Below are 25,597 nucleotides of genomic sequence, written 5' to 3'. Positions count from 1 at the left end.
TGGTACTGCTACAAGTCAGCATCAGAAAAAAGATCATATATCTATCTATCTACCTATCAATCATCTTTATTTATTTTTTGTTTTGTTGGTTTAGGACTGACCAAGAACAACATTGAAGCTGTGGCTAGCATGGAAATTGATAAACTCAAAAGGACATTGCTAAATAATTATTGAATAGTGTAAATTTGAACTTTTGGCTCGCCTGCAGAAAATCCTCTCTCATTTTTAGACTAACATTGTAACTGCATGAATTTTTTGTCTCATGCATTTATTTATTTTTTTTCTTTTGTTAAACAGACCAGCCATATATCATTTTCAGATGAATGCAATGTTAATTGATAAATTTGTTGTTTTTTTACCTATATAAAAAAAAATGCAGGTGTCTAATGTTTTGCAATTCTGGAATTTTGTAGGTGGAATGTCATCCGTACCTAACTCAGAAAAAGTTGATGGAGTACTGCAAGAGTAAAGACATATTGATGACTGGGTACAGTGTTGTGGGGTCAAACAGACATAGAGATTGGTAAGTAATTTATTAATCGTTTGCCTCATGTCCAACTGCAAATAAAGATAGACTTTAAATTATAATTTTGCATGTTGTTACACTTCCTGCTGTGACTGTATTTTTCCTTTTTTTCCAAGGCATAATGCATAACTCAAACACCTGAGACCTCTATGCAGAAGTTAAATGTTCTGCCCACAAACTAATCTTAATCAATTAGCAAAGTTTGTGGCTTCCTCTAGATATAAATTTTAGTATAACCTACTTGCTTAAAGGGACATTAATCATTTTAAGGCCTAGATTTGGAGTTCGGCGGTAAAAGGGCTGTTAACGCTCCGCGGGTTTTTTTCTGGCCGCACCATAAATTTAACTCTGGTATCGAGAGTTCAAACAAATGCTGCGTTAGGCTCCAAAAAAGGAGCGTAGAGCATATTTACCGCAAATGCAACTCTCGATACCAGAGTTGCTTACGGACGCGGCCGGCATCAAAAACGTGCTCGTGCACGATTCTCCCATAGGAAACAATGGGGCAGTTTGAGCTGAAAAAAAACCTAACACCTGCAAAAAAGCAGCGTTCAGCTCTTAACGCAGCCCCATTGTTTCCTATGGGGAAACACTTCCTACGTCTGCACCTAACACTCTAACATGTACCCCGAGTCTAAACACCCCTAACCTTACACTTATTAACCCCTAATCTGCCGCCCCCGCTATCGCTGACCCCTGCATTACACTTTTAACCCCTAATCTGCCGCTCCGTAAACCGCCGCCACCTACGTTATCCCTATGTACCCCTAATCTGCTGCCCTAACATCGCCGACCCCTATGTTATATTTATTAACCCCTAATCTGCCCCCCACAACGTCGCCGACACCTGCCTACACTTATTAACCCCTAATCTGCCGAGCGGACCTGAGCGCTACTATAATAAAGTTATTAACCCCTAATCCGCCTCACTAACCCTATCATAAATAGTATTAACCCCTAATCTGCCCTCCCTAACATCGCCGACACCTACCTTCAATTATTAACCCCTAATCTGCCGACCGGAGCTCACCGCTATTCTAATAAATGTATTAACCCCTAAAGCTAAGTCTAACCCTAACACTAACACCCCCCTAAGTTAAATATAATTTTTATCTAACGAAATAAATTAACTCTTATTAAATAAATGATTCCTATTTAAAGCTAAATACTTACCTGTAAAATAAATCCTAATATAGCTACAATATAAATTATAATTATATTATAGCTATTTTAGGATTAATATTTATTTTACAGGCAACTTTGTAATTATTTTAACCAGGTACAATAGCTATTAAATAGTTAAGAACTATTTAATAGTTACCTAGTTAAAATAATAACAAATTTACCTGTAAAATAAATCCTAACCTAAGATATAATTAAACCTAACACTACCCTATCAATAAAATAATTAAATAAACTACCTACAATTACCTACAATTAACCTAACACTACACTATCAATAAATTAATTAAACACAATTGCTACAAATAAATACAATTAAATAAACTATCTAAAGTACAAAAAATAAAAAAGAACTAAGTTACAGAAAATAATAAAATATTTACAAACATAAGAAAAATATTACAACAATTTTAAACTAATTACACCTACTCTAAGCCCCCTAATAAAATAACAAAGCCCCCCAAAATAAAAAATTCCCTACCCTATTCTAAAATACAAATATTACAAGCTCTTTTACCTTACCAGCCCTGAACAGGGCCCTTTGCGGGGCATGCCCCAAGAATTTCAGCTCTTTTGCCTGTAAAAAAAAACATACAATACCCCCCCCCCAACATTACAACCCACCACCCACATACCCCTAATCTAACCCAAACCCCCCTTAAATAAACCTAACACTAATCCCCTGAAGATCTTCCTACCTTGTCTTCACCATGCCAGGTTCACCGATCCGTCCTGGCTCCAAGATCTTCATCCAACCCAAGCGGGGGCTAGACATCCACTGAAGAAGTCCAGAAGAGGGTCCAAAGTCTTCCTCCTATCCGGCAAGAAGAGGACATCCGGACCGGCAAACATCTTCTCCAAGCGGCATCTTCTATCTTCTTCCATCCGATGACGACCGGCTCCATCTTGAAGACCTCCAGCGCGGATCCATCCTCTTCTTCCGACGACTAGACGACGAATGACGGTTCCTTTAAGGGACATCATCCAAGATGGCGTCCCTCGAATTCCGATTGGCTGATAGGATTCTATCAGCCAATCGGAATTAAGGTAGGAATTTTCTGATTGGCTGATGGAATCAGCCAATCAGAATATAGTTCAATCCGATTGGCTGATCCAATCAGCCAATCAGATTGAGCTCGCATTCTATTGGCTGTTCCGATCAGCCAATAGAATGCGAGCTCAATCTGATTGGCTGATTGGATCAGCCAATCGGATTGAACTATATTCTGATTGGCTGATTCCATCAGCCAATCAGAAAATTCCTACCTTAATTCCGATTGGCTGATAGAATCCTATCAGCCAATCGGAATTCGAGGGACGCCATCTTGGATGACGTCCCTTAAAGGAACCGTCATTCGTCGTCTAGTCGTCGGAAGAAGAGGATGGATCCGCGCTGGAGGTCTTCAAGATGGAGCCGGTCGTCATCGGATGGAAGAAGATAGAAGATGCCGCTTGGAGAAGATGTTTGCCGGTCCGGATGTCCTCTTCTTGCCGGATAGGAGGAAGACTTTGGACCCTCTTCTGGACTTCTTCAGTGGATGTCTAGCCCCCGCTTGGGTTGGATGAAGATCTTGGAGCCAGGACGGATCGGTGAACCTGGCATGGTGAAGACAAGGTAGGAAGATCATCAGGGGGGTAGTGTTAGGTTTATTTAAGGGGGGTTTGGGTTAGATTAGGGGTATGTGGGTGGTGGGTTGTAATGTTGGGGGGGGGTATTGTATGTTTTTTTTTACAGGCAAAAGAGCTGAAATTCTTGGGGCATGCCCCGCAAAGGGCCCTGTTCAGGGCTGGTAAGGTAAAAGAGCTTGTAATATTTGTATTTTAGAATAGGGTAGGGAATTTTTTATTTTGGGGGGCTTTGTTATTTTATTAGGGGGCTTAGAGTAGGTGTAATTAGTTTAAAATTGTTGTAATATTTTTCTTATGTTTGTAAATATTTTATTATTTTCTGTAACTTAGTTCTTTTTTATTTTTTGTACTTTAGATAGTTTATTTAATTGTATTTATTTGTAGCAATTGTGTTTAATTAATTTATTGATAGTGTAGTGTTAGGTTAATTGTAGGTAATTGTAGGTAGTTTATTTAATTATTTTATTGATAGGGTAGTGTTAGGTTTAATTATATCTTAGGTTAGGATTTATTTTACAGGTAAATTTGTTATTATTTTAACTAGGTAACTATTAAATAGTTCTTAACTATTTAATAGCTATTGTACCTGGTTAAAATAATTACAAAGTTGCCTGTAAAATAAATATTAATCCTAAAATAGCTATAATATAATTATAATTTATATTGTAGCTATATTAGGATGTATTTTACAGGTAAGTATTTAGCTTTAAATAGGAATTATTTATTTAATAAGAGTTAATTTATTTCGTTAGATAAAAATTATATTTAACTTAGGGGGGTGTTAGTGTTAGGGTTAGACTTAGCTTTAGGGGTTAATACATTTATTAGAATAGCGGTGAGCTCCGGTCGGCAGATTAGGGGTTAATAATTGAAGGTAGGTGTCGGCGATGTTAGGGAGGGCAGATTAGGGGTTAATACTATTTATGATAGGGTTAGTGAGGCGGATTAGGGGTTAATAACTTTATTATAGTAGCGCTCAGGTCCGCTCGGCAGATTAGGGGTTAATAAGTGTAGGTAGGTGTCGGCGACGTTGAGGGGGGCAGATTAGGGGTTAATAAATATAACATAGGGGTCGGCGATGTTAGGGGTAGCAGATTAGGGGTACATAGGGATAACGTAGGTGGCGGCGATTTGCGGTCGGAAGATTAGGGGTTAATTATTTTAAGTAGCTTGCGGCGACGTTGTGGGGGGCAAGTTAGGGGTTAATAGATATAATACAGGGGTCGGCGGTGTTAGGGGCAGCAGATTAGGGGTACATAAGTATAACGTAGGTGGCGGTCGGCAGATTAGGGGTTAAAAATTTTAATCGAGTGGCGGCGATGTGGGGGGACCTCGGTTTAGGGGTACATAGGTAGTTTATGGGTGTTAGTGTACTTTAGGGTACAGTAGTTAAGAGCTTTATAAACCGGCGTTAGCCAGAAAGCTCTTAACTCCTGCTATTTTCAGGCGGCTGGAATCTTGTCGTTAGAGCTCTAACGCTCACTGCAGAAACGACTCTAAATACCGGCGTTAGGAAGATCCCATTGAAAAGATAGGCTACGCAAATGGCGTAGGGGGATCTGCGGTATGGAAAAGTCGCGGCTGAAAAGTGAGCGTTAGACCCTTTAATCACTGACTCCAAATACCAGCGGGCGGCCAAAACCAGCGTTAGGAGCCTCTAACGCTGGTTTTGACGGCTACCGCCGAACTCTAAATCTAGGCCTAAGATTGTAAAGTAAAATGTTTATTATATGCTGGTAAAAAAAAAACTTGCAACATAGTGAGAATATTATATTTTGTCCCCCTTCCATGGACTTTCTATGGAGTTTAATTTTGAAAGTTGTGGGTTTCCCAATTCCTGTTAAAATTGAAAGTGCAGACATCAGACTTAACACGCCATCTTCCATACAGTTATTAGCTACACGCTAACCCATTGTGTCCCTAGTTGGCCTTAGCAAGGAAGAAAACCTGGGTTACAACATGGTGGCACCCACTGCTTTATAGACACCAAGGGGTAGATTTAACAAGCAGCGGATGCTGCTTTCTACGCCCGAAGATTCAGGCTCACCGGAAACAGAAGTTAAGAAGCAGCAGTCGTAAGATACGATACAATCGTAATGATTGACACCCCCTGCTTGCAGCTGATTGGTCGTGAATGTGCAGGAGGTGGAATTGCACAAGCATTTCACAAGAAATGCTTGTGCAATGTTAAATGCTGGCAGCGTAACCTGTCAGCATTTAGAGATGTTGGGGTGGACATGATTTGCTACAGCGAATCATGTCCGACTGGAACTTGTTAAATCTACCCTCAAATCTTTTTTTTTTTTTCAATAATTAAACAACTAATACAATTTTAAAACTCTGCAAATTATTCTCAGGGTAATTTTTGCTTATTCTATCTAGGATTTGTTTAATTAATGTACATTACAATTCAGAATTTGTAAGCCTGTGTACACCTGGAGGTCCAACATTTTTAATTCTAATATCAGAAAATTATATATGGGAGATGTACAGATGGGCTATGCAATGGCCTATTGAGTAGTTGATAACTCAAACTCATAGCGGTGGAGTTTTTTTCACATCTTTTTTATTCACAATAATTTAAATGGAGATGGTTTTAATCACCTTAGACCAAGTTTCAATAAGTAGCATGTGGTAATGAGGCCTAGTATGTGTGAAACAGCTGTTCACATGTGATTTCCGTTGCTGAACTCTTCAATCCCTTCTATAATTAGTATTTTACCAGATTAGCACTACTCTGTCATGAAGGAATCAGTGTTAGCAAAAAAAAGGTGTGGTATTGTTTAGTTCATTTTCATATTATTTCTCAGATGTCTCTGCTCCTGTACAAAACACTTAGATACAGTGCATTCCAAAACTATTCAGGCCCCTTCATTTTTTCACATTTTATTATATTGCAGCCTTATGCTAAAATGGTATAAATTATTTTTTTCACATACATAATGACAAAGCAAAACTCAGATTTTTGATAATTTTTTAAATGTATTAAAAGAAAAAAAACTGAAATATCAAATTGACATAAGTATTTAGACCCTTTGCTATGACACTTAAAATTTAGCTCAGGTGCAATAAAAAGATATTTAAAAAAAAAAAATGTTTTAGCTCGGGTGCAAAAGATTTCTCTGAATCAGCTTTGAGATGTTTCTACACTTTGATCCACCTGTGGCAAATTCAATTGATTCAACATGATTTAGAAAGCCCCCCACCTGTCTATATTTAAGGTTTTACAGCTGAAGATGCATATCAGAGTAAAAACCAAGCCACAAGGTCAAAATAACTGTCTGCAGAGTTCGGAGACTCGATTGGGTCAAGGCACAGATCTGGGGAAGGCTACAAAAAAATGAAAGTTCCCAAGAGTACAGTGTCCTCCATAATTCTTAAAATGAAGAAGTTTGGAACAACCAGGGCTCTTCCTAGAGCTGAGGAGAAGGGTCTTGGTAAGAGAGGTGACCATGAACCCAGTGGTCACTCTAGTTGAGTTCCAGAGAACTGTTTGGCTTCAATTACAAGCGTCATGTCTAGAGGAAACTAGGCATCGCTTTTCAACTGCGCAAAACTATCCCAACAGTGAAACATGGTGATGGTAGTATCATGCTTTGGGAGTGTTTTTCATATGAAGGGACTTGGGGACTCATCTGTTTTTATTAAAAGCTAAACGTCGCAAAATACAGTGATATCCTTAATGAAAACCTGATCCAGGTTGCTTAGGACTTCAGACTAGGCTAAAGGTTTAGTGTCCAACAGGACCATGACCCAAAGCACATAGCCAATACAACACAAGAGTGGCTTAAGAACTCTGTGAATATCCTTGAGTGGCCCAGCCAAAGCCTTTACTTGAACCCAATCGAACATCTCTGGAGAGAGCAAAAACAGCTGTCCAGCGATGGTACCCATTAATTGGACAAAGCTTGAGAGGATCTGCAGAGAATAATTGCAGAAAATCCCCAAATCCAGGTGTGCAAAACTTGTCACATCATACCCAAAGAGATTTGAGGCTGTTATTGCTGCCAAAGGTGCCTTAACTAAGTACAGAGTTAATTGTCTGGATACTTATGTCAATGTGATATTTCAGTTTTTTATTTTTTAACAAATTTGAAAAGTAATCAAAAATGTGGTTCTTATTTTGTCATTATCGGGTTTTAAGTGTAGATTGATGTGGATTTATTTTTTTTAAAAACCATTTGTATCATAAGGCTGCAACTTTACAAAATGTGAAAAAATAAAGGGGTCTGTATACGCAAAAGTAGCCAAATTATATAACAATTCAAGCTTTATTGCATACCTTAATTACTAGATAGATATAGATAGATATGCTCTCTGATTAAATCTGCTTTTAAAAATGTTTAACAGAAAAAGAAAAAAATTAATATTCCTACATCCAAAAAAAGTAATCAAGTTAGAATATACATTATATGTTAATGTCAGGGAGCAGGCTACCCTAAGTGCGAAAGAGGAACCCTATAGCAAGAAACACACAATCCAAAGGCAAGGTACAGACAAGGGAAATCCAAAATGCGTGGTCAGGGTAATATAAGTCGGTCCAGGCAGCATGTATCGTAAGCGGAAGTCAGGCCAGGGGGTCAAAACCAGGAAATCCAAGATCAAAGGAAGGGAATAGGACCAGAGAAAATAGAATGCTTAGTTATGCAGATAAACTGGCAAAATAACTCAGCAACAAGCCAGGGGTCCAGAATTTAAACCTAATAGGGCCCAGGAATGCCCCCCGTATCCAAGACAACAATAGCATCAGATACCTAGTACCCAATGAGAAGACAGAGAGAGGCGTGTTGCAAAGATTCCCCTAGCAGATGCAAATCACCTGTAACGCCATCCGCAAACATGCACACCCATGCATGCGCACGCCAAGATGCACCCGTGAGCACACCTGCGTGCACATGAGCACACACAAACAGGCGCAGACAAAACACTAGGCGTAATCACTGCCGAGGAGAAACCTGCGACTGTGCCCTCCGCCTTACCCACCTGTGAACAGGTAAGAAGGTATCCCTGGTACCCCTGGTTCCATGACAGAGCCCCCCACCAAGAAGCGGCCTCCGGACATGAACCTGGGAACACCTGTCAGGATGTCTCTGATGTAAGGCACGGACCTTGGCCGCAGCATGGTGGACAAGATATTCTAGACGTCAAAGAGAAATGTTACTAAACAATTTGCAAATTGTTTAGTAACGTTTATTACTATAGAATTACACACTTGTTACATTTGTTTCTATGTTCTGATTTTAGCTTATTTTAGAAATATAAAACTATTGCTTTTACTAGCTTGTGGTGTATAACTTTTTTTTGGTTCACCTCCTAATGTCTTTTTAACCTTTAGCTATTTAGGGCTCCTAAGCATTTCTCTTTGACTATACTCATTTTTTCCTAATTGTTAGAGGATCTGTTAGGGACCTAGGAGTTTGGTTAAGTAGCTTAGCGCACATCTCTCCTTTTTACCTAGTTGTAATATTCTAGACGTCCTTGTCTCCTACGAGAGTCTAGAATGTCTTGGACTTCGTACTCATCATTGTTGTTCACTAGAATCGGAGGAGGATGAGCTGCAACCCGACCTGGGAAAGGATTAGCAGAAAACGGTTTCACCAGGAACACATGAAAGACAGGATGTATTCTATAAGAGTCGGGACATTTCAACTTGACAGCGAAATCATTGATTATCTTGTCAATGGAGAAAGGACCAATAAAACGAGGTCCAAGTTTCTTGTTAGGACAGGACAAACAGAGATGTCTGGTAGACAACCAAACCTTGTCACCTATTTTGTATAAGTTGTAACAGTGATGTGAGCTCCTCCAGTGTATGGTGCAACAGTGAGAATGCATTCTCATGCTAGGCATAGCAACCCTTTTGAAGTAGTAGTTGAGTTGATTTGATTAGGGATATACAAACTGAGAAACTTAGCTTACCAAACCAATTGTACAGTTAATATGTGGGAGCAAGAGACAACACACCTTGGTATAATGCAAAGCAACATAAGGATAGTCACTAAAAAACTATAACTTGTTCATGCAAACAGGCATACACATATATTATAGTGGCTCAAAAACCCTCCAGGGATAGAAACTTGGAATACTCGTAGAGAATTTGATGTCCTATGTTATTATAATTTGATAACAAATTAAATTATAGAAGGGTAGCATCAGACATCTCGACAGGCTATGATTGAAAAACATTAAACCTGGGAGCGGCAAGATACCTCTGGCAAGATATCAACCAAACCCAGATCTGTGCATTGTGACTCTAGAGTGAGTTAAGCAGTACATTCCATCATTTTTTATGTCCCTCAAGGCTTTACTCTTAGACCCACAAGAATAGTTATTTGACAGTTTGTAGAGTCTCTTCGTGGGCACTCCTAGATTGCAGGATAATGTAGTTAGATCTTGCGGCTCTGTGGGAACATCGAGCAGGATTTTTGCCAACAGAGACGTTTTGTGGGCGCTAGAGCCCTCTGGCTGGTCATTCAAATTCTTGTGCGAGCGATGTGCATCGATGGAGCTCAAAAGGATTGATGGATAGGTAAGTAGTACAGAAGGTCTTTGGTGAATAATAATCCTTGTATTTCCTGACGTGGTGGTTAGGACAGCTACTTCTCCGCATACTTTGTTCTCCACCTCAGGAACTATCCCGCGGAAATCCCCGGAGCATGTTACAGGCACTCTCTCTCTTCCATTGTTGTTAGGGGTAAGCTGCAAAGGCCCTCCTGTCTTGTTCCGGACCACGCTGTCTGCCTTCTTGCAGACATCTCCGTTACCTGATGCAAGTGATAGCTGCTGGGGCTCCGGAGTGCCGTCGCCTCCATTAATCACTTCTGTTTGGTTAAGGTTGGCATCCCACGTGGGGAGTTGTGTTGAGTCCTGCAGGGTTTTAGTAAATAAGATCTGGTAAGAGTCGAGCAGGGCCTTGATCTCCTCCAGAGTCACGACCACCATCTCCGTAGGGGGAATGAACATATGGTACTAGGAGGAATCTGAGTTAGGTATTAGCAGCGCACTATTGGCACTGTGCTACAACTGAGGCCCCCAAGTGCTCAGTCGGGGGGGTTTTAATAGAGGCCATAAGCTCCGGAAGATTAGGCTTGCAGGAATTTTGAAAATCTGGGTATGAAAGGGAAGGACAGTTTCATCCCAGTAATATTATGTATACCACCAGCTTGGATGACAGAGTAGACAGATGATATCATATAGATAAGCCTGGAAAGCTGGAGCAGCATTAAATCTTGTGACCTATCAAGGCCGCCGCCCGGAAGTCCCCCCTGCTTCCCTTTTTAAAGAGTAGTACCACATCAGTTTTATGCCAGGCCTGTTGAGAATCTCTAATATTTATTTTATTTAATAATATCCATTTCAAACAAATCCATTTTGTCATTTGTTTCTTCATTTAAAACAATCCTTATTTAAGATATTCACTTCAGCAGTTTGATCAGAATGTACTTCTTTCAGACAGTGGTGATTATTTGGGGTGCTGGTGGGTGCTAGGGACCCTACTCATTACTGTGGTTCCCTCAGACATTAAAAGTACTTAAAACATCTCTCTTTTTGTGTAAAACTTTGATTATTCCACATAATTTAGAGAAGCCAAAAAGGAAAGTGATAGGCACTCACATGACTTACTTTCAAAAATATTAAAGTTAGTTTATTGTAAACATATAGGGCCGATTTATTATTGCGTCTCGATGCATTTACTGGAGTCAATATTGCTTTGTAATGAGAGACAAAGATGTATAAGTAGGGTAACATCTCCCTAATTTACTTGTATTAGCTAATATGCGTCATTGTCTTGCAGCATCGAACATAACCTTTCTGTGTTTTTAGACTTCAATTGATTTCTATGGTATTCGCGGCCTCAAGGGAGGCGGTTTGAATGATAGGTATGCTGCATTGGAATCGACACAAGCGTACCTGTTGAATGTTTGATAAATTGGCAAGACGGTCAAATGGAGTTGAATGTGATGGCAAATGATCAGTATTTCACTCAAATAACACAAGGATCAATCTGCGTCGGATTGATATTGCAGGAGCGTATATTTAATCACACATTTCAATATTTGAGGATCTTGACGCTTTGTTAACCATGGCGCATCAACATTGCATCTAATTTGACGCGGACTTCCAGTGCATTATCAATTGAAGCTTTGATAAAATCGGCCCCATTGCCATTTAAAAAGTTGATGTTGGGGGGCAGAGCCTACGCTTGGAGTGGCAGGACGTGTCTCTGTGAAGCTCCTGCTTATATTTTACAAAATTCTGCTTTTTAGATATAATTAAGTAAAGCTAATTTAATGCAACTTCCATATCTGGAAGCAGAAATAGCCTACCCACTCTGCCAGAGTTTAGCAGCGGATATAACGACAAGCCTGACCTATGTTATTCAAGTAAGCCATGCACAACTTTTACTAACTAGGCCATAACCGATCCATTGACAGAGAACCGAGTTGATGAGGCTGCCGCATACATCCCCCCCCCAGGTCTCTGGGTTAAAAAGTACACAGATACTTTCTACATCAGATCAATCAGCTAATTGCGCTGAAGAACGACCACAATTCCTATATCACCTTATCACAAAATTGGGGCTATTCGAGAATATTTCCTATATCTCTCACCATGGAGGATACCTCGCAGACACTTCAGATCATTTTTGCAGACTTTGTATAAGCAGTGATCGAGGCCTTGGATTGCATACTACAGCTTCCTCAATATGAAAAGATGAGACATCCGGATTCACGGCACTACTTACAGAAGAACCAATACTTGTTGAGACACAAAGTCAAGTCACTAGTTGCATCGAGTTGATCAGCACTGACCTGACCCTGAGGGCTGCGGCTGTCCCTAGGGTGCGGGACAATATACATCTACCACACAGAAGATTTACAAATAACCATGCAAGCTCTGCCAACATGCACGTCTATAATACTGACATTGAGAGTGCAGGAATCTTGTGACAGACATGGAGGAGGCACCCAAGCATGGATCTGAACCGGAGTCGGATGCCACAGTAAATTCATAACTGAAGTGCCAATATCAAGAGGCAGAGGAGACAGGGGGCATACCTATACTACAACCCCATAATATCCCTATTACACAAGAACTCTGGAACACCAGTGTGGAGCTACATAATTATTTGAAAGCAGTGCTTATTTACACCTGAATATGCTCTATCCCTATTTAATTTTTAATTAGTGTAAGCTAGATTCTTAGCTACTAGACAGACTACTAAGCACATCTACCCATGATCTCCCATCGATACCAGATATAGCTACTAGATGGAAGTAGAGATCTCAATATGATTATACAGATTAAACAAGATCCTCATAGCTTAAATTATATTAGGGAAAGATTTAAAGTTGGTGACAGATTCCCATAATAGAGTGTGGAATAGCCCTTACCGATTATACATAATTATATACGGCTCTTTTTTATATATATATATATATATATATATATATATATATATATATATATATATATATATATATATATATATATATATATATATATATATATATATATATATATATATATTCTAGTCTAGGGTCCTTGTTGTCAGGGTTTTTCCCCTGTTTTGTTTGCCATGTTCTGCTGGCAGCCATTTTACTCACCTCTCTTGCCTCTCAGGAGCTTGCTTCAATTTTTGCCAGGGAGGTCTTTTATTTACATGGGTTACCCAAGGAGATAGTGTCGGGCCGGAGTAGTCAGTTTGTTTCCAGATTTTGGCTTTCCTTTTGTGCTCAAAAGGGGATCCAGCTTTCCTTCTCCTCGGCATATCACCCTCAGTCCAATGGGGCTGCGGAACGGTCTAATCAAGCTCTGGAACAGTTCCTCCATTGCTATGTCTCAGATCACCACAATAATTGGTCTGAACTGTTACCTTGGGCAGAGTTTGCTCATAATAATGCTATTAATGCTTCCTCCAAGTTATCCCCGTTCATGGCGAATTATGAGTTTCAACCATCCTTGTTGCCCGATTCATTCATGTCTCAGGGTATTCCGGCTTTGGAGGAGCATCTCCGGCAACTCCGTTCCACGTGGGTGCAGATTCAGGATTGCCTTTATCGTTCTATGCAGCTCCAAAAGTTCCAGGCTGATTGTAGGCGCCTGCCCGCGCCTTCCTACCAGGTTGGTGAGAGAGTTTAGCTGTCTTCCCGCAACTTGAACCTTCATGTGCCTTCCAATAAACTGGCTCCCCGTTATGTTGGTCCTTTTTGAATACTCCGATGGGTCAATCCTGTGGCCTACGCTCTTGACCTTCCTCCTGCAATGCGCATCTTCAATGTTTTTCATGTCTCCCTCTTGAAACCATTGGTTTTTTAATTGGTTTACCACTGTGTTGCCTCGTTCCCGTTCTATCTTTGTTGACAACTATGAGGAGTATGAGGTCAGCAGCATTATTGACTCTCATATGTCCAGGGGCTCTGTACAGCATTTGGTTCACTGGAGGGGCTACGGACCGGAGGAGCATTCATGGGTTCCCTCCTCTGATGTTCATGCTCCCGCCCTCCTCCCTGTCTTCCATGCCCATTTCCCAAATAAGCCTTTTGTCCTCCCATAGGGGAGGGGTCGTTGAGGGGAGGGTACTGTCAGGGTTTTTTCCCTGTTTTGTTTACCATGTGCTGCTGGCAGCCATTTTACTCACCTCTCTTGCTGACTCTGGTGCATACTGTGTAATGCTGCTCATTTCCTGCACTTCCTTTTATGGCCAGACTGGTGTACATCATCCTTGTGAGATAGGATGCAGTTTCAGAATTGTGATGTCATCACTTATTATTTAAAGGGCTTCTGTTCAGTATGCTTTGCCCTTGCGTTGTCTCAGACCTGTTTGTGAGAGCGCCTGTGTATTACCTGGCTGTCTGACGTCCCTCCTGGTTCCTGATCCCTGGCTTGTTCCTGACTGCTGTTCTCCTTGTTCCTGATTCCGGCAAGTCTGACTACTAGCTTTGGCTCCTGACTCGGCTCGTCTGACTACTCGCTTTGGCTCCTGACTCGGCTCGTCTGACTATTCGCGTTGGCTCCTGAATTGGCTCATCTGACTACCAGCTCTGGTTTTGATTCCTGGCTTGTTATTTGACTTGTGGACTTTTTATTATTTTTTGCTATTAATAAAGGTGTGTTTATTTTTGCACTTCTCGTCTCAGTCTGATTCCTGGCACCCTGACACTTGTGTGACTCTATAATGTTCAGTGGCCACCATATACCCATTTCCACTCCCCTTCCTAAAGTATATCTATGTTTATGGTCCAAGAGAGACCTTTTGTATTATTGCTGGGGATTTCTCCAATATTAATCTCGGTATTTAGAAATAAGGGTTGACTATACTATACTAAATTTGAATTAAAAAAAGAGAGAAAAAGAAAAAAATAAGGTTACTACACACAACAGCCAAAAAAGTACTAGCCCTTAGTAGCATACCTAATGTATAATGTTATTAAGCTTATATTCTATATCAAGCTACAGTTCATATTTATATGCTTGAAGTGTTTCATATATGTTCAGTTTTATTTTATATCAAGCTACAGTTCAGATTTATTTGCCTGAATTGTCATGTATGTAAACTACAGTTGTTGATATACTCCATAACAATGTTGGACGGACGTTCTTAAAGGGACAGTAAACCCCAACATTTTCTTCCATGATTCAGATAGAACAGACAATTTTAAACAACTTTCCAATTTACTTCTATTATCAAATTTGCTTAATTCTCTTGTTATCCATTGCTGAAGGAACAGCACTGCACCACTGGCAGCCAGAGGAAGAGATCTAGTTAGAAAATCACAAGAGACAAATGTGTGCAGACACCAGTCAGCAGCAGCTCCCACTAGTGTAGGATATGTGCGTATTCTTTTCCAACAAGGGATACCAAGATAACGAAGCACATTTTAAAATAAGTGAATTTAAAAGTGTCTTAAAATGACATGCTCTGTCGGAATCATTTAAGTTTAATTTTGACTTTCCTATCCCTTTAAGACATTGACGACATAAAATGTTCTTCCAAACTTTGCTCTCCAACCCCTCTGAGGATGCGTTAGTGAAACGCTGCGTCAGGGGTCCTCGCTATTTTTTAACTGCCTCTCATGTTGTAATAATAGATAAAAATATCTTAGTTTAAAAAACTTTAGATAGTTAATTCGTACAAAGTAACCTGTGGCTTTTCATAGGCTTAAGCAGAAGCTATTAGTATTTCATCCCAGTATATACAAAAATGGGTAACCGCTGCACTTGCATAACATAATATGATAACGTGTGGGTAATATAATATCTGGGGGATTAAGATTTAAGACAATAATTATCTCCAAAATATCGTACACTACTATAGAAGAAATACAACCTACAGGTGGCATTACTACGATAATTAAAAAATTAGACGCATAGTGTCATACTATTACAAGCTCTAATTTATCAACGCTGCAATACTACTGTAGTCAAAACAGAGTGACAGCAAAAACAAGTCTGATTCTCACAGGCTTAAGCAGTAGCTATTACTATTTACCCTACGTTTAATTAATGGTTAACCGCTGCACCTGCATAATATAACACGGTAACGTGAAGGTAATATAAATCTCAAGGAGTAGGTTCCAAGACGATACTGTTTTAACAATACCTTAGACGATCTTATAAGTAGTAAAGCTTACAGGCGGCATTACCAAGATAATTAAACATTAGACACATAATGCCAAACCATTACAAGTTGTAACTTAGAAACGCTGCAACACTACTAGAGCAAAAACAGTGTGACAGAAAATAAAAGTCTGCAAGCGATTTTAAGCACAAATATGAAGGTTTAGTCTGAATAGTCATTTGAAACATAGCTCCAGACTGGATGAAAATTCCCAGAATCTATTAAGATGCTATAACGACATTCATTTTGACAACATAACGTCAAGTACCATAAGACTCAGACTGCCTTAATTTACCACTAGCTGAAATCTGAGCTTATCCCTTAATGCAATAGTACGTGCACAATCATATTGAATTTAATCAATATCAGTCAGATTTGCTAAGTTAACTTAAAAATCAAGGGTTGGTGATACAATATAGAGACTGCCATATAGGTAATCCTCCAGACTTCCCAGTCTCCACAGATATTTTATTGCAAGTGTAAACATTGGTATTAGCCCACGGTATACTGGTTACATAGCTTGACATTGATGTCCATAATGCCTTAAAAGCCTATCTATCTACAAAGACCATCAAGTTTAAGTACAATAGGTATACTGTATAAGAATACCCACCGGGGTAAATCTAGGGACTGGCCAGAGATTAGGCCACACAGTCCTTAGATAGATAAATATACAGATACACCTAAAATATAAACTTGGTTTCACAACTAGGTTACCAAGTATTCTATATTAGTGATATCATACAAGCTAAGTATCATACAATCAACAGAGAGTGTGTTTTTAACTCTCTCCAGGGTAGCATACACACACAATTTATGCTGTCTTTTTTATAAATAAAACTAATAAAGGTTATATTTTAAGTTGATGACACAAATTCCTTTTCAATCACAAGTTCCAGTAATCTACCGAATTAATTTCTATAATTCATTTTTCACAGTGCAATAAAAGCATTTCTTTAAGACTATCAGGTTTATTAAGTCTGTATAGTCCATTCTTTCTAATTCAGTATTTCATATGCTTATGCACTGCTCCTTAAGTGTTCAGATATAACTCTTACAATTGCATTATTTTAAGCAAAAAGTAAAGATAAGAAACAAAACACTTAGGCAGATAATTCAAGTTTAATAAATAAAGGTTCAAAATCCCTTTCTTTTAAATTTGCTCTCCAACCGTTAGACTACTACAGCATCGTAAAACGTCCTACAAGCTGAATTATCATCTAAGGTTATAACAACGGCATCTTTCTGTTATGAGGACACTGACTTTTTTTACCCATACACGTTATTTCATTTCTTTTTCTCTTCTCTGTATATATTACCACAACCTCAATAAAAATATTACAAAAAAAATAAAAAATAAATATATTTCCACTCCCACCACATTTGTAACATCAGCAAAGAATAAGTTATCACAATAATGACAATGTGCTCTGAGTTAACACTTTCTGTGCAAAGTCCTCTTACTCACATATTGGAATAGTTTGTTAAAAGTTTTGTTAATAGCACAGTTTTTTTTTACATAATAGCAAAATATGTTTAATGTTCTTTAATATAGAGAAAAGAGACTGAAATAATGGTTGGTTTTTAAGACTATAAAATTGTCTCTGTGAAATAGGCCCTCTGAATAATTAAGATCTGTATAAAACAGAGACATCCGCCTTACCATAGGCGCCCGCAGAAACTTATAAATAAAAAAAGGAGCATATATTTGTATGTATTAGTGTTTTATTTTATATGTTGCATTATACAGTTATAAAGAAGAAAAACAAAATGAAAATTAAACACAGGCGAACCAACATAAGTTAACCTATACATATAAAGCCTAAATGCCTAAAACTGCTAACCATACATTACCTAAAATATGCAAAAATAAACATTCCTCTATTTGTGCTTATTGGCAAGCGTTTTAACAATATATTCCAGTATGTGAGTAGGAGGACTCAGGACAGAAAGAGTTAAGCCAGAGCACATTGCCATTAATGAGATACCTTATTTTTTGCTGCTTTTAAAAAGGTGGTGGGAGTGGACTTTCCTCCTTCCAGGAAGTTCACTCCACATCACTTTATAATGCATGCTGAGTCCAGAACTGCAGTGGAGCAAAACTGAGAGGGAAATAGTGAACTATAAATTCCAGAATGCTATGTAACTCCCAGATTACTGTGCTTTTTCCTCTAAAAAGAATTAAAAGAAACAAAAACAGACAGTTTGCAGTTTATACTCCAGTGAGGGGGGGGGGACAAATTGCCCCCCTGTGGATGCCCATGAGCCCCATGTACAAATGGGCTGGTTGATATTGGAGCCAGTCTGCCTCCCTTTGCATTGAATAGGCCGCAGATACTATAAGTCAGCTACAAGCAATTGCACAAAAAATTCCAAGTACAACACCGCCCACCGCCAATGTGCTCAGGAGATTTGATGTCTGCCTCCTCAGAGGGGACTGACAGGGCAAGCAGTAGACTTGTTTAATCACTCTTATGAATCATTTGGAACGAATATTAAGAAAATTTCATTTTTTTAAAAAATATTCCTTTGCTGCACTATTCAGTATCAATTTTGTTAAAAAAAAACAACAAATACTGAATATTCTGTAACATTTATTTTCTTAATAAGAATGTAAATGTTCTTTTACTACAGGTGAAAAACTATCACCTGCAGTTCAATACTTTCCTATAACACGCTGGGGGAGCCACACAAATTCTGTCCCTTCTTCACAGAGCCCAGGGCTCTCCAGCGTGCTACAGGTAAATATTCTACCTTTTAAAGTTAATTTAAAGGGACGGTCAAGTCTAAAAATGTTATTGTTTAGATAGATAGATAATCCCTTTATTGCCCATTCCCAGTTTTTCATAACCAACATGATTATATTAATATACTTTTAACATCTGTGATTACCTAGTATATAAGCCTCTTCTGACAGCCCCCTGATCACATCACTTTTTATTTATTATCTATTGACTTGCATTTTAGCCAATTAGTGCTGTGCTGTGCACAACCTATGATTGTGAGCACATGAATTAGCACTCCCCTTTTGTGAAAAGCTAATAAAAAAGCATGTGATAAGAGGCTCTCTTTAGTAGCTTAGAAACATGAAGACATTTAGAGGTTTAAATATAACAGTGTTGATTGTGCAAAGCTGGGGAATGGGTAGTAAAGGCGTTATCTATCTTTTTTTTACACAATAACAATTTTGATGTTTACTGTCTCTTTAAAGGGAACTAATGTATACTAACATATGTTATTAGTATCTATTTGCTAATGTGTGAAGTTATGTATAAAGTAATGTATTGTTGTAAGAAAAATATATACAGTACTTAGTAGTTCATGAGACAGGGAAGGTTTTGGAGTGATCTCAGGTTAGCCCCGTCCATACTGGGTGTAATATGGCCGCCTGGTTCTGTATTTCAGTAGGCCTTTGGCCCTGTGTAACAGGACTTGAGTGTCAAAATAAAACTTTCATATTTCAGATAGAACATAGAATGTTAAGAGACTTTTTGATTTACTTATATTATGAAATTTAAATCATTCTCTTGGTATTGTGTTAAAAAGCATACCTAGGTAGGAGCACTACCTATGTAGATGCACTACTGGGAGCTAGCTAGTGATTGGTGGCTATACACATTTGATTCTTGTCATTGGCTCACCAAATGTGTTCAGCTAAGCACCGGTTGTGTATTGCTACTCTGGAGCTGACTTTAACTATGTGCTTAATCAGTGAATCACACTGTTAGAGCATTTTCTTTTTTCTCATGATTTTAGGGTGGACCACAATGCCCCAATTCTACTAGAAGACCCAGTGCTAAATTCATTAGCTAAGAAACACAACAAGACTCCAGCTCAGATATCAATCCGATACCTAATCCAACGTGAGATTGTGCCCATTGCGAAGAGCTATAATCCTGAGCGGATCAAGGAAAATTTTCAGGTTGGTGTAAAAGAAATCAGGATTTGGGAGCTAATAAAGCTATTAGTGAAGAACAGGTATCTAACTCTAAAGGTGTGATATAGAGGTGTGGCAACTTAACAAAGGGGATTGTCCTCTACAGCCAATTCCAGGGTTTAAACATAAAAGTGAAAAAGAAAAGTGCGCTACAAAAGCAATCACAGCCACCAATACAAGTAATCACAATTTTACTAAAGTGAAACAGAAAATTCAATAAAAACAGATCACAGTTATACTAAAATTAGACAATAAATTCAATAAAAGCAGTTGTCTGTATAGAAGGGGGGGGGGGGCGGTTAAAAAGTTACCCTTAAAGGGACACTAAACCCATTTTTTTTTTCTTTCATGATTCAGATAGAGCATGCAATTTTAAGCAACTTTCTAATTTACTCCTATTATAAATTTGTATTCGTTCTCTTGCTATCTTTATTTAAAAAGCAGGAATGTGATGCATAGGAGCTGGCCCATTTTTGGTTGAGAATCTGGGTTATGTGTGCTTATTGGTGGGTAAATGTAATCCTCCAATAAGCAAGCACTTTCCATGGTGCTGGACCTAAAATGGGCTGGCTGCTAAGATTTACATTCCTGCTTTTAAAATAAAGATTACAAGAGAACAAAGAAAAATTGATAATAGGAGTAAATTAAAAAGTGGCTTACAATTTCATGCTCTATCTGAATCATGAAAGAAAAAAATTGTGTTCAGTGCCCCTTTAATAAACCACTCTTAGGTTAGAAAGGAGAGCTAATGAGTCCCAATGTGAAAGCTTGCAAAAACAAATGTTGAGGCGAATGTAGAATAAAGTCCGGGGAAGAATCCTTCAATATACTCTCCAGATATGCTGGTATCTAGAGAAGCAGTTGTAACCACTCAACCACAAATACTATGAAAACATTCTTAGGTGCCCGGTCAGAATCCAGACACAATTACAGTCATCCAAAGCTCACCTTTCGTGTCCAGCTAAATGTTGGTACTTATCTCACTTACTTGTGGTCCACACTTGCTGATATGTACACTTAAGGTGCAAAAGAGAGAAGCCTCCTTGGCATCCCAACTTCGCTCTGAGCAGCAAGATGATAAAGGCCCACAGGTGGCTGAAACGCGTAGATGATTGCAGCAGGTCAGGTTTCTGATTTTTTAACACAGAGCGCTCTGTTTGTTTTTATCTGAACTGTTCCATTGTGAACACAGAGGAAAGAGAATCCGATTGGTTGGGGAAATCACATGACCGGAGACATGAGATTTCACTGCTCAGAGCGGAGTTGGGACGCCGAGAAGGCTTCACTCTTTTGCACCTTAAGTTAAGTGTACATATCAGCAAGTGTGGACCACAAGAAAGTGAGATAAGTACCAACACTTAGCTGGACACAAAAGGTGAGCTTTGGATGACTGTAATTGTGTCTGGATTCTGACCGTGCACCTAAGAACGTTTTCATAGTATTTGTGGTTGAGTGGTTACAAGTTCCAACTGCTTCTCTAGATACCAGCATAGCTGGAGAGTATACTGAAGGGTTCTTCCTAGGACTTTATTCTACATTAGCGCTGTGGAATCTGTTGGCGCTCTACAAATAACTGATAATAATAATAATAATACATTCACCACAACATTTATTTTTACAAGCCTGCACATTGGGACTCATGAGCTCTCCTAATGGTTTATTAAGTATAACTTTTTAACCCCCCCTTCTATACAGACAACTGCTTTTATTGAATTTATTGTCTAATTTTAGTATAACTGTGATATGTTTGTATTGAATTTTCTGTTTCACTTTAGTAAAATTGTGATTACTCATAATACAGCTATTAGTAGAATTAAGAGGTTACTATGAATAACTTTACAACTTAACAAGTTTTAAAATAAATGTATGAAAATTATATGCTAATAAAGCTATTCAAAGCACAATGGCAAATATTTGTTAAATGCCCATTAACTACAGGTGCCTCCTATTCAAAATGCAGGAAACAATACAATACATACTTGTTAGACATCAGGGGGTCGATCCGATATAAATCGTCGCCCGCAAAAGCCGGCGACGCCAATATTTGCGCGGGTTTGGTATCACATATACGGCGTAACCTAGAAGTTACGCCCGTATATTTCTGCCGTCGCCCGCAGTTTTTTGGGCCATAGGCAGGTATACCAAACCCGCGCAGTTTGGTATCCAATATGCAGCGTAAGGACTTACGTGGCGAAAATGGAGAAAACTTACTCCATTTTCACCTCGCCACAAAAAGCAGCCGTAAGAAGCCTTACGCTGACTATTGGAGCCCCGTAACTCCCTAAACTAACTAGAAAATAAACCTAACACCTAACGCATGCGCAATGTCTATCTCCCTGTCAACCGCGATCTGCTAAAATAAACCTAACACCTAACGCATGCGCAATGTCTATCTCCCTGTCAACCGCGATCCCCCCCCCCCCCCCCGAAATCCCTAATAAAGTTATTACCCCCTAAACCGCCGCTCCCGGACCCCGCCGACATCTACATAAACTAACCCCCTACTGTGAGCCTCTAAAACCGCCGCCATCTACCTTATCTATCCCCTAATCTGACCCCTTACACCGCCGCCACCTATATAAAAATTATTAACCCCTAATGTAAGCCCCTTACACCGCCGCCATCTCTATTAAAATGATTAACCCCTTATTTAATCTACCTACCCCGCCGCCAGCTATATTATCTATATTAACCCTAAGTATATTATAGTTAATATAGGTATTACATTATATATATTAACTATATTAACCCTAATTATATTAGGGTTAATATAGTTAATATAGTTACTATAGTATTTATATTAACTATATTAACTCTATCTAACCCTAACTAAATTTATATTAAATTAATCTAATTCCTTTTTAAACTAAAATATTCCTATTTAAATCTAAATACTTACCTATAAAATAAACCCTAAGATAGCTACAATATAATTAATAATTACATTGTAGCTATGTTAGGGTTAATATTTATTTTACAGGTAAATTGTTAATTATTTTAACTAGGTATAATAGATATTAAATAGTTATTAACTATTTAATATCTACCTAGTTAAAATAATTACCCAATTACCTGTAAAATAAATCCTAACCTAAGTTACAAATACACCTACACTATCAATAAATTTAATAAACTACAAACATCTATCTAAAAATACAATTAAATTAACTAAACTAAATTACAAAAACAAACAAACACTAAATTACAAAAAATAAAAAAAAGATTACAAGATATTTAAGCTAATTACACCTATTCTAAGCCCCCTAATAAAATAATAAACCCCCAAAATAAAAAAAATTCCCTGCCCTATTCTAAATTCAACAAATTTCAAAGCTCTTTACCTTACCAGCCCTTAAAAGGGCCTTTTGTGGGGCATGCCCCAAAGAATTCAGCTCTTTTGCATACAACAAATACAATACCCCCCCCCATTACAACCCACCACCCACATACCCCTATTCTAAACCCACCCAAACCCCCCTTAAAAAAGCCTAACACTACCCCCCTGAAGATCTCCCTACCTTGTCTTCACCACACCGGGCCGAACTCCTGATCCGATCCGGGCGATGTCTTCCTCCAAGCGGCAAAGAAGAATTCTTCCTCCGGCGATGTCATCCTCCAAGCGGCAAAGAAGAATTCTTCCTCCGGCGACGTCTTCCTCCAAGCGGCAGCAAAGTCTTCATTCTTCCGGCGGCATCTTCAATCTTCTTTCTTCGCTCCGCCGCCGCGGAGCATCCATCCCGGCTGACTGCTGAACTTGGAATGAGGTACCTTTAAATGACGTCATCCAAGATGGCGTCCGCCGAATTCCGATTGGCTGATAGGATTCTATCAGCCAATCGGAATTAAGTTAAAAAAATCTGATTGGCTGATTGAATCAGCCAATCAGATTCAAGTTCAATCCGATTGGCTGATCCAATCAGCCAATCAGATTGAGCTCGCATTCTATTGGCTGTTCCGATCAGCCAATAGAATGCGAGCTCAATCTGATTGGCTGATTGGATCAGCCAATCGGATTGAACTTGAATCTGATTGGCTGATTCAATCAGCCAATCAGATTTTTTTAACTTAATTCCGATTGGCTGATAGAATCCTATCAGCCAATCGGAATTCGGCGGACGCCATCTTGGATGACGTCATTTAAAGGTACCTCATTCCAAGTTCAGCAGTCGGCCGGGATGGATGCTCCGCGGCGGCGGAGCGAAGAAAGAAGATTGAAGATGCCGCCGGAAGAATGAAGACTTTGCTGCCGCTTGGAGGAAGACGTCGCCGGAGGAAGAATTCTTCTTTGCCGCTTGGAGGATGACATCGCCGGAGGAAGAATTCTTCTTTGCCGCTTGGAGGAAGACATCGCCCGGATCGGATCAGGAGTTCGGCCCGGTGTGGTGAAGACAAGGTAGGGAGATCTTCAGGGGGGTAGTGTTAGGCTTTTTTAAGGGGGGTTTGGGTGGGTTTAGAATAGGGGTATGTGGGTGGTGGGTTGTAATGGGGGGGGGGGTATTGTATTTGTTGTATGCAAAAGAGCTGAATTCTTTGGGGCATGCCCCACAAAAGGCCCTTTTAAGGGCTGGTAAGGTAAAGAGCTTTGAAATTTGTTGAATTTAGAATAGGGCAGGGAATTTTTTTTATTTTGGGGGTTTATTATTTTATTAGGGGGCTTAGAATAGGTGTAATTAGCTTAAATATCTTGTAATCTTTTTTTTATTTTTTGTAATTTAGTGTTTGTTTTTTTTTGTAATTTAGTTTAGTTAATTTAATTGTATTTTTAGATAGATGTTTGTAGTTTATTAAATTTATTGATAGTGTAGGTGTATTTGTAACTTAGGTTAGGATTTATTTTACAGGTAATTGGGTAATTATTTTAACTAGGTAGATATTAAATAGTTAATAACTATTTAATATCTCTTATACCTAGTTAAAATAATTAACAATTTACCTGTAAAATAAATATTAACCCTAACATAGCTACAATATAATTATTAATTATATTGTAGCTATCTTAGGGTTTATTTTATAGGTAAGTATTTAGATTTAAATAGGAATATTTTAGTTTATAAATGAATTAGATTAATTTAATATAAATTTAGTTAGGGTTAGATAGAGTTAATATAGTTAATATAAATACTATAGTAACTATATTAACTATATTAACCCTAATATAATTAGGGTTAATATAGTTAATATATATAATGTAATACCTATATTAACTATAATATACTTAGGGTTAATATAGATAATATAGCTGGCGGCGGGGTAGGTAGATTAAATTAGGGGTTAATCATTTTAATAGAGATGGCGGCGGTGTAAGGGGCTTACATTAGGGGTTAATAATTTTAATATAGATGGCGGCGGTGTTAGGGGCTCACTTTAGGGGGTTATAGATATAATATAGCTGGCGGCGGGGTACGGGAGCGGCGGTTTAGGGGTTAATAACTTTATTAGGTTGCGGCGGGGTAAAGGAGCGGCGGTTTAGGGGTTAATAGCTTTTTTATTGTTAGGCTAGTGAGGGGGGATAGCGGATAGAGGGTTAGACAGTGCGGGCTATGTTAGGGAGGCGTGTTAGACAGTGCGGGCTATGTTAGGGAGGCGTGTTAGACAGTGCGGGTGTTTTAAACTTTAGTCAGGTTTTATAGGCGCCGGCAGTTTCTAACGTGCCGCAAGTCACTGGCGACGCCAGAAATTTGTACTTACGCAGATTTCTGGA

The 25,597-nt window shown here is 38.8% G+C and overlaps 1 protein-coding gene and 1 long non-coding RNA gene across 3 annotated transcripts in view; one reads left to right on the top strand and one right to left on the bottom strand.

The window, feature by feature from the left end:
* The window catches only part of LOC128664187 (uncharacterized), a 100,781-nt gene that overhangs the window by 53,837 nt on the left and 21,347 nt on the right, over positions 1 to 25,597 (bottom strand). The window lies entirely within an intron of this gene.
* The window catches only part of LOC128664186 (aldo-keto reductase family 1 member C1), a 105,032-nt gene that overhangs the window by 71,937 nt on the left and 7,498 nt on the right, over positions 1 to 25,597 (top strand). The window contains exons 6-7 of the mRNA XM_053718950.1: positions 414 to 523; positions 19,716 to 19,881. Of these exons, the coding sequence (XP_053574925.1) occupies positions 414 to 523; positions 19,716 to 19,881 (276 nt within the window). The remainder of the gene's footprint in view (positions 1 to 413; positions 524 to 19,715; positions 19,882 to 25,597) is intronic.

This window comes from Bombina bombina, chromosome 6, assembly GCF_027579735.1.
Source record: "Bombina bombina isolate aBomBom1 chromosome 6, aBomBom1.pri, whole genome shotgun sequence".
Taxonomy (NCBI): Eukaryota; Metazoa; Chordata; class Amphibia; order Anura; family Bombinatoridae; genus Bombina; species Bombina bombina.
This window is presented reverse-complemented; position numbering and strand designations above follow the sequence as displayed.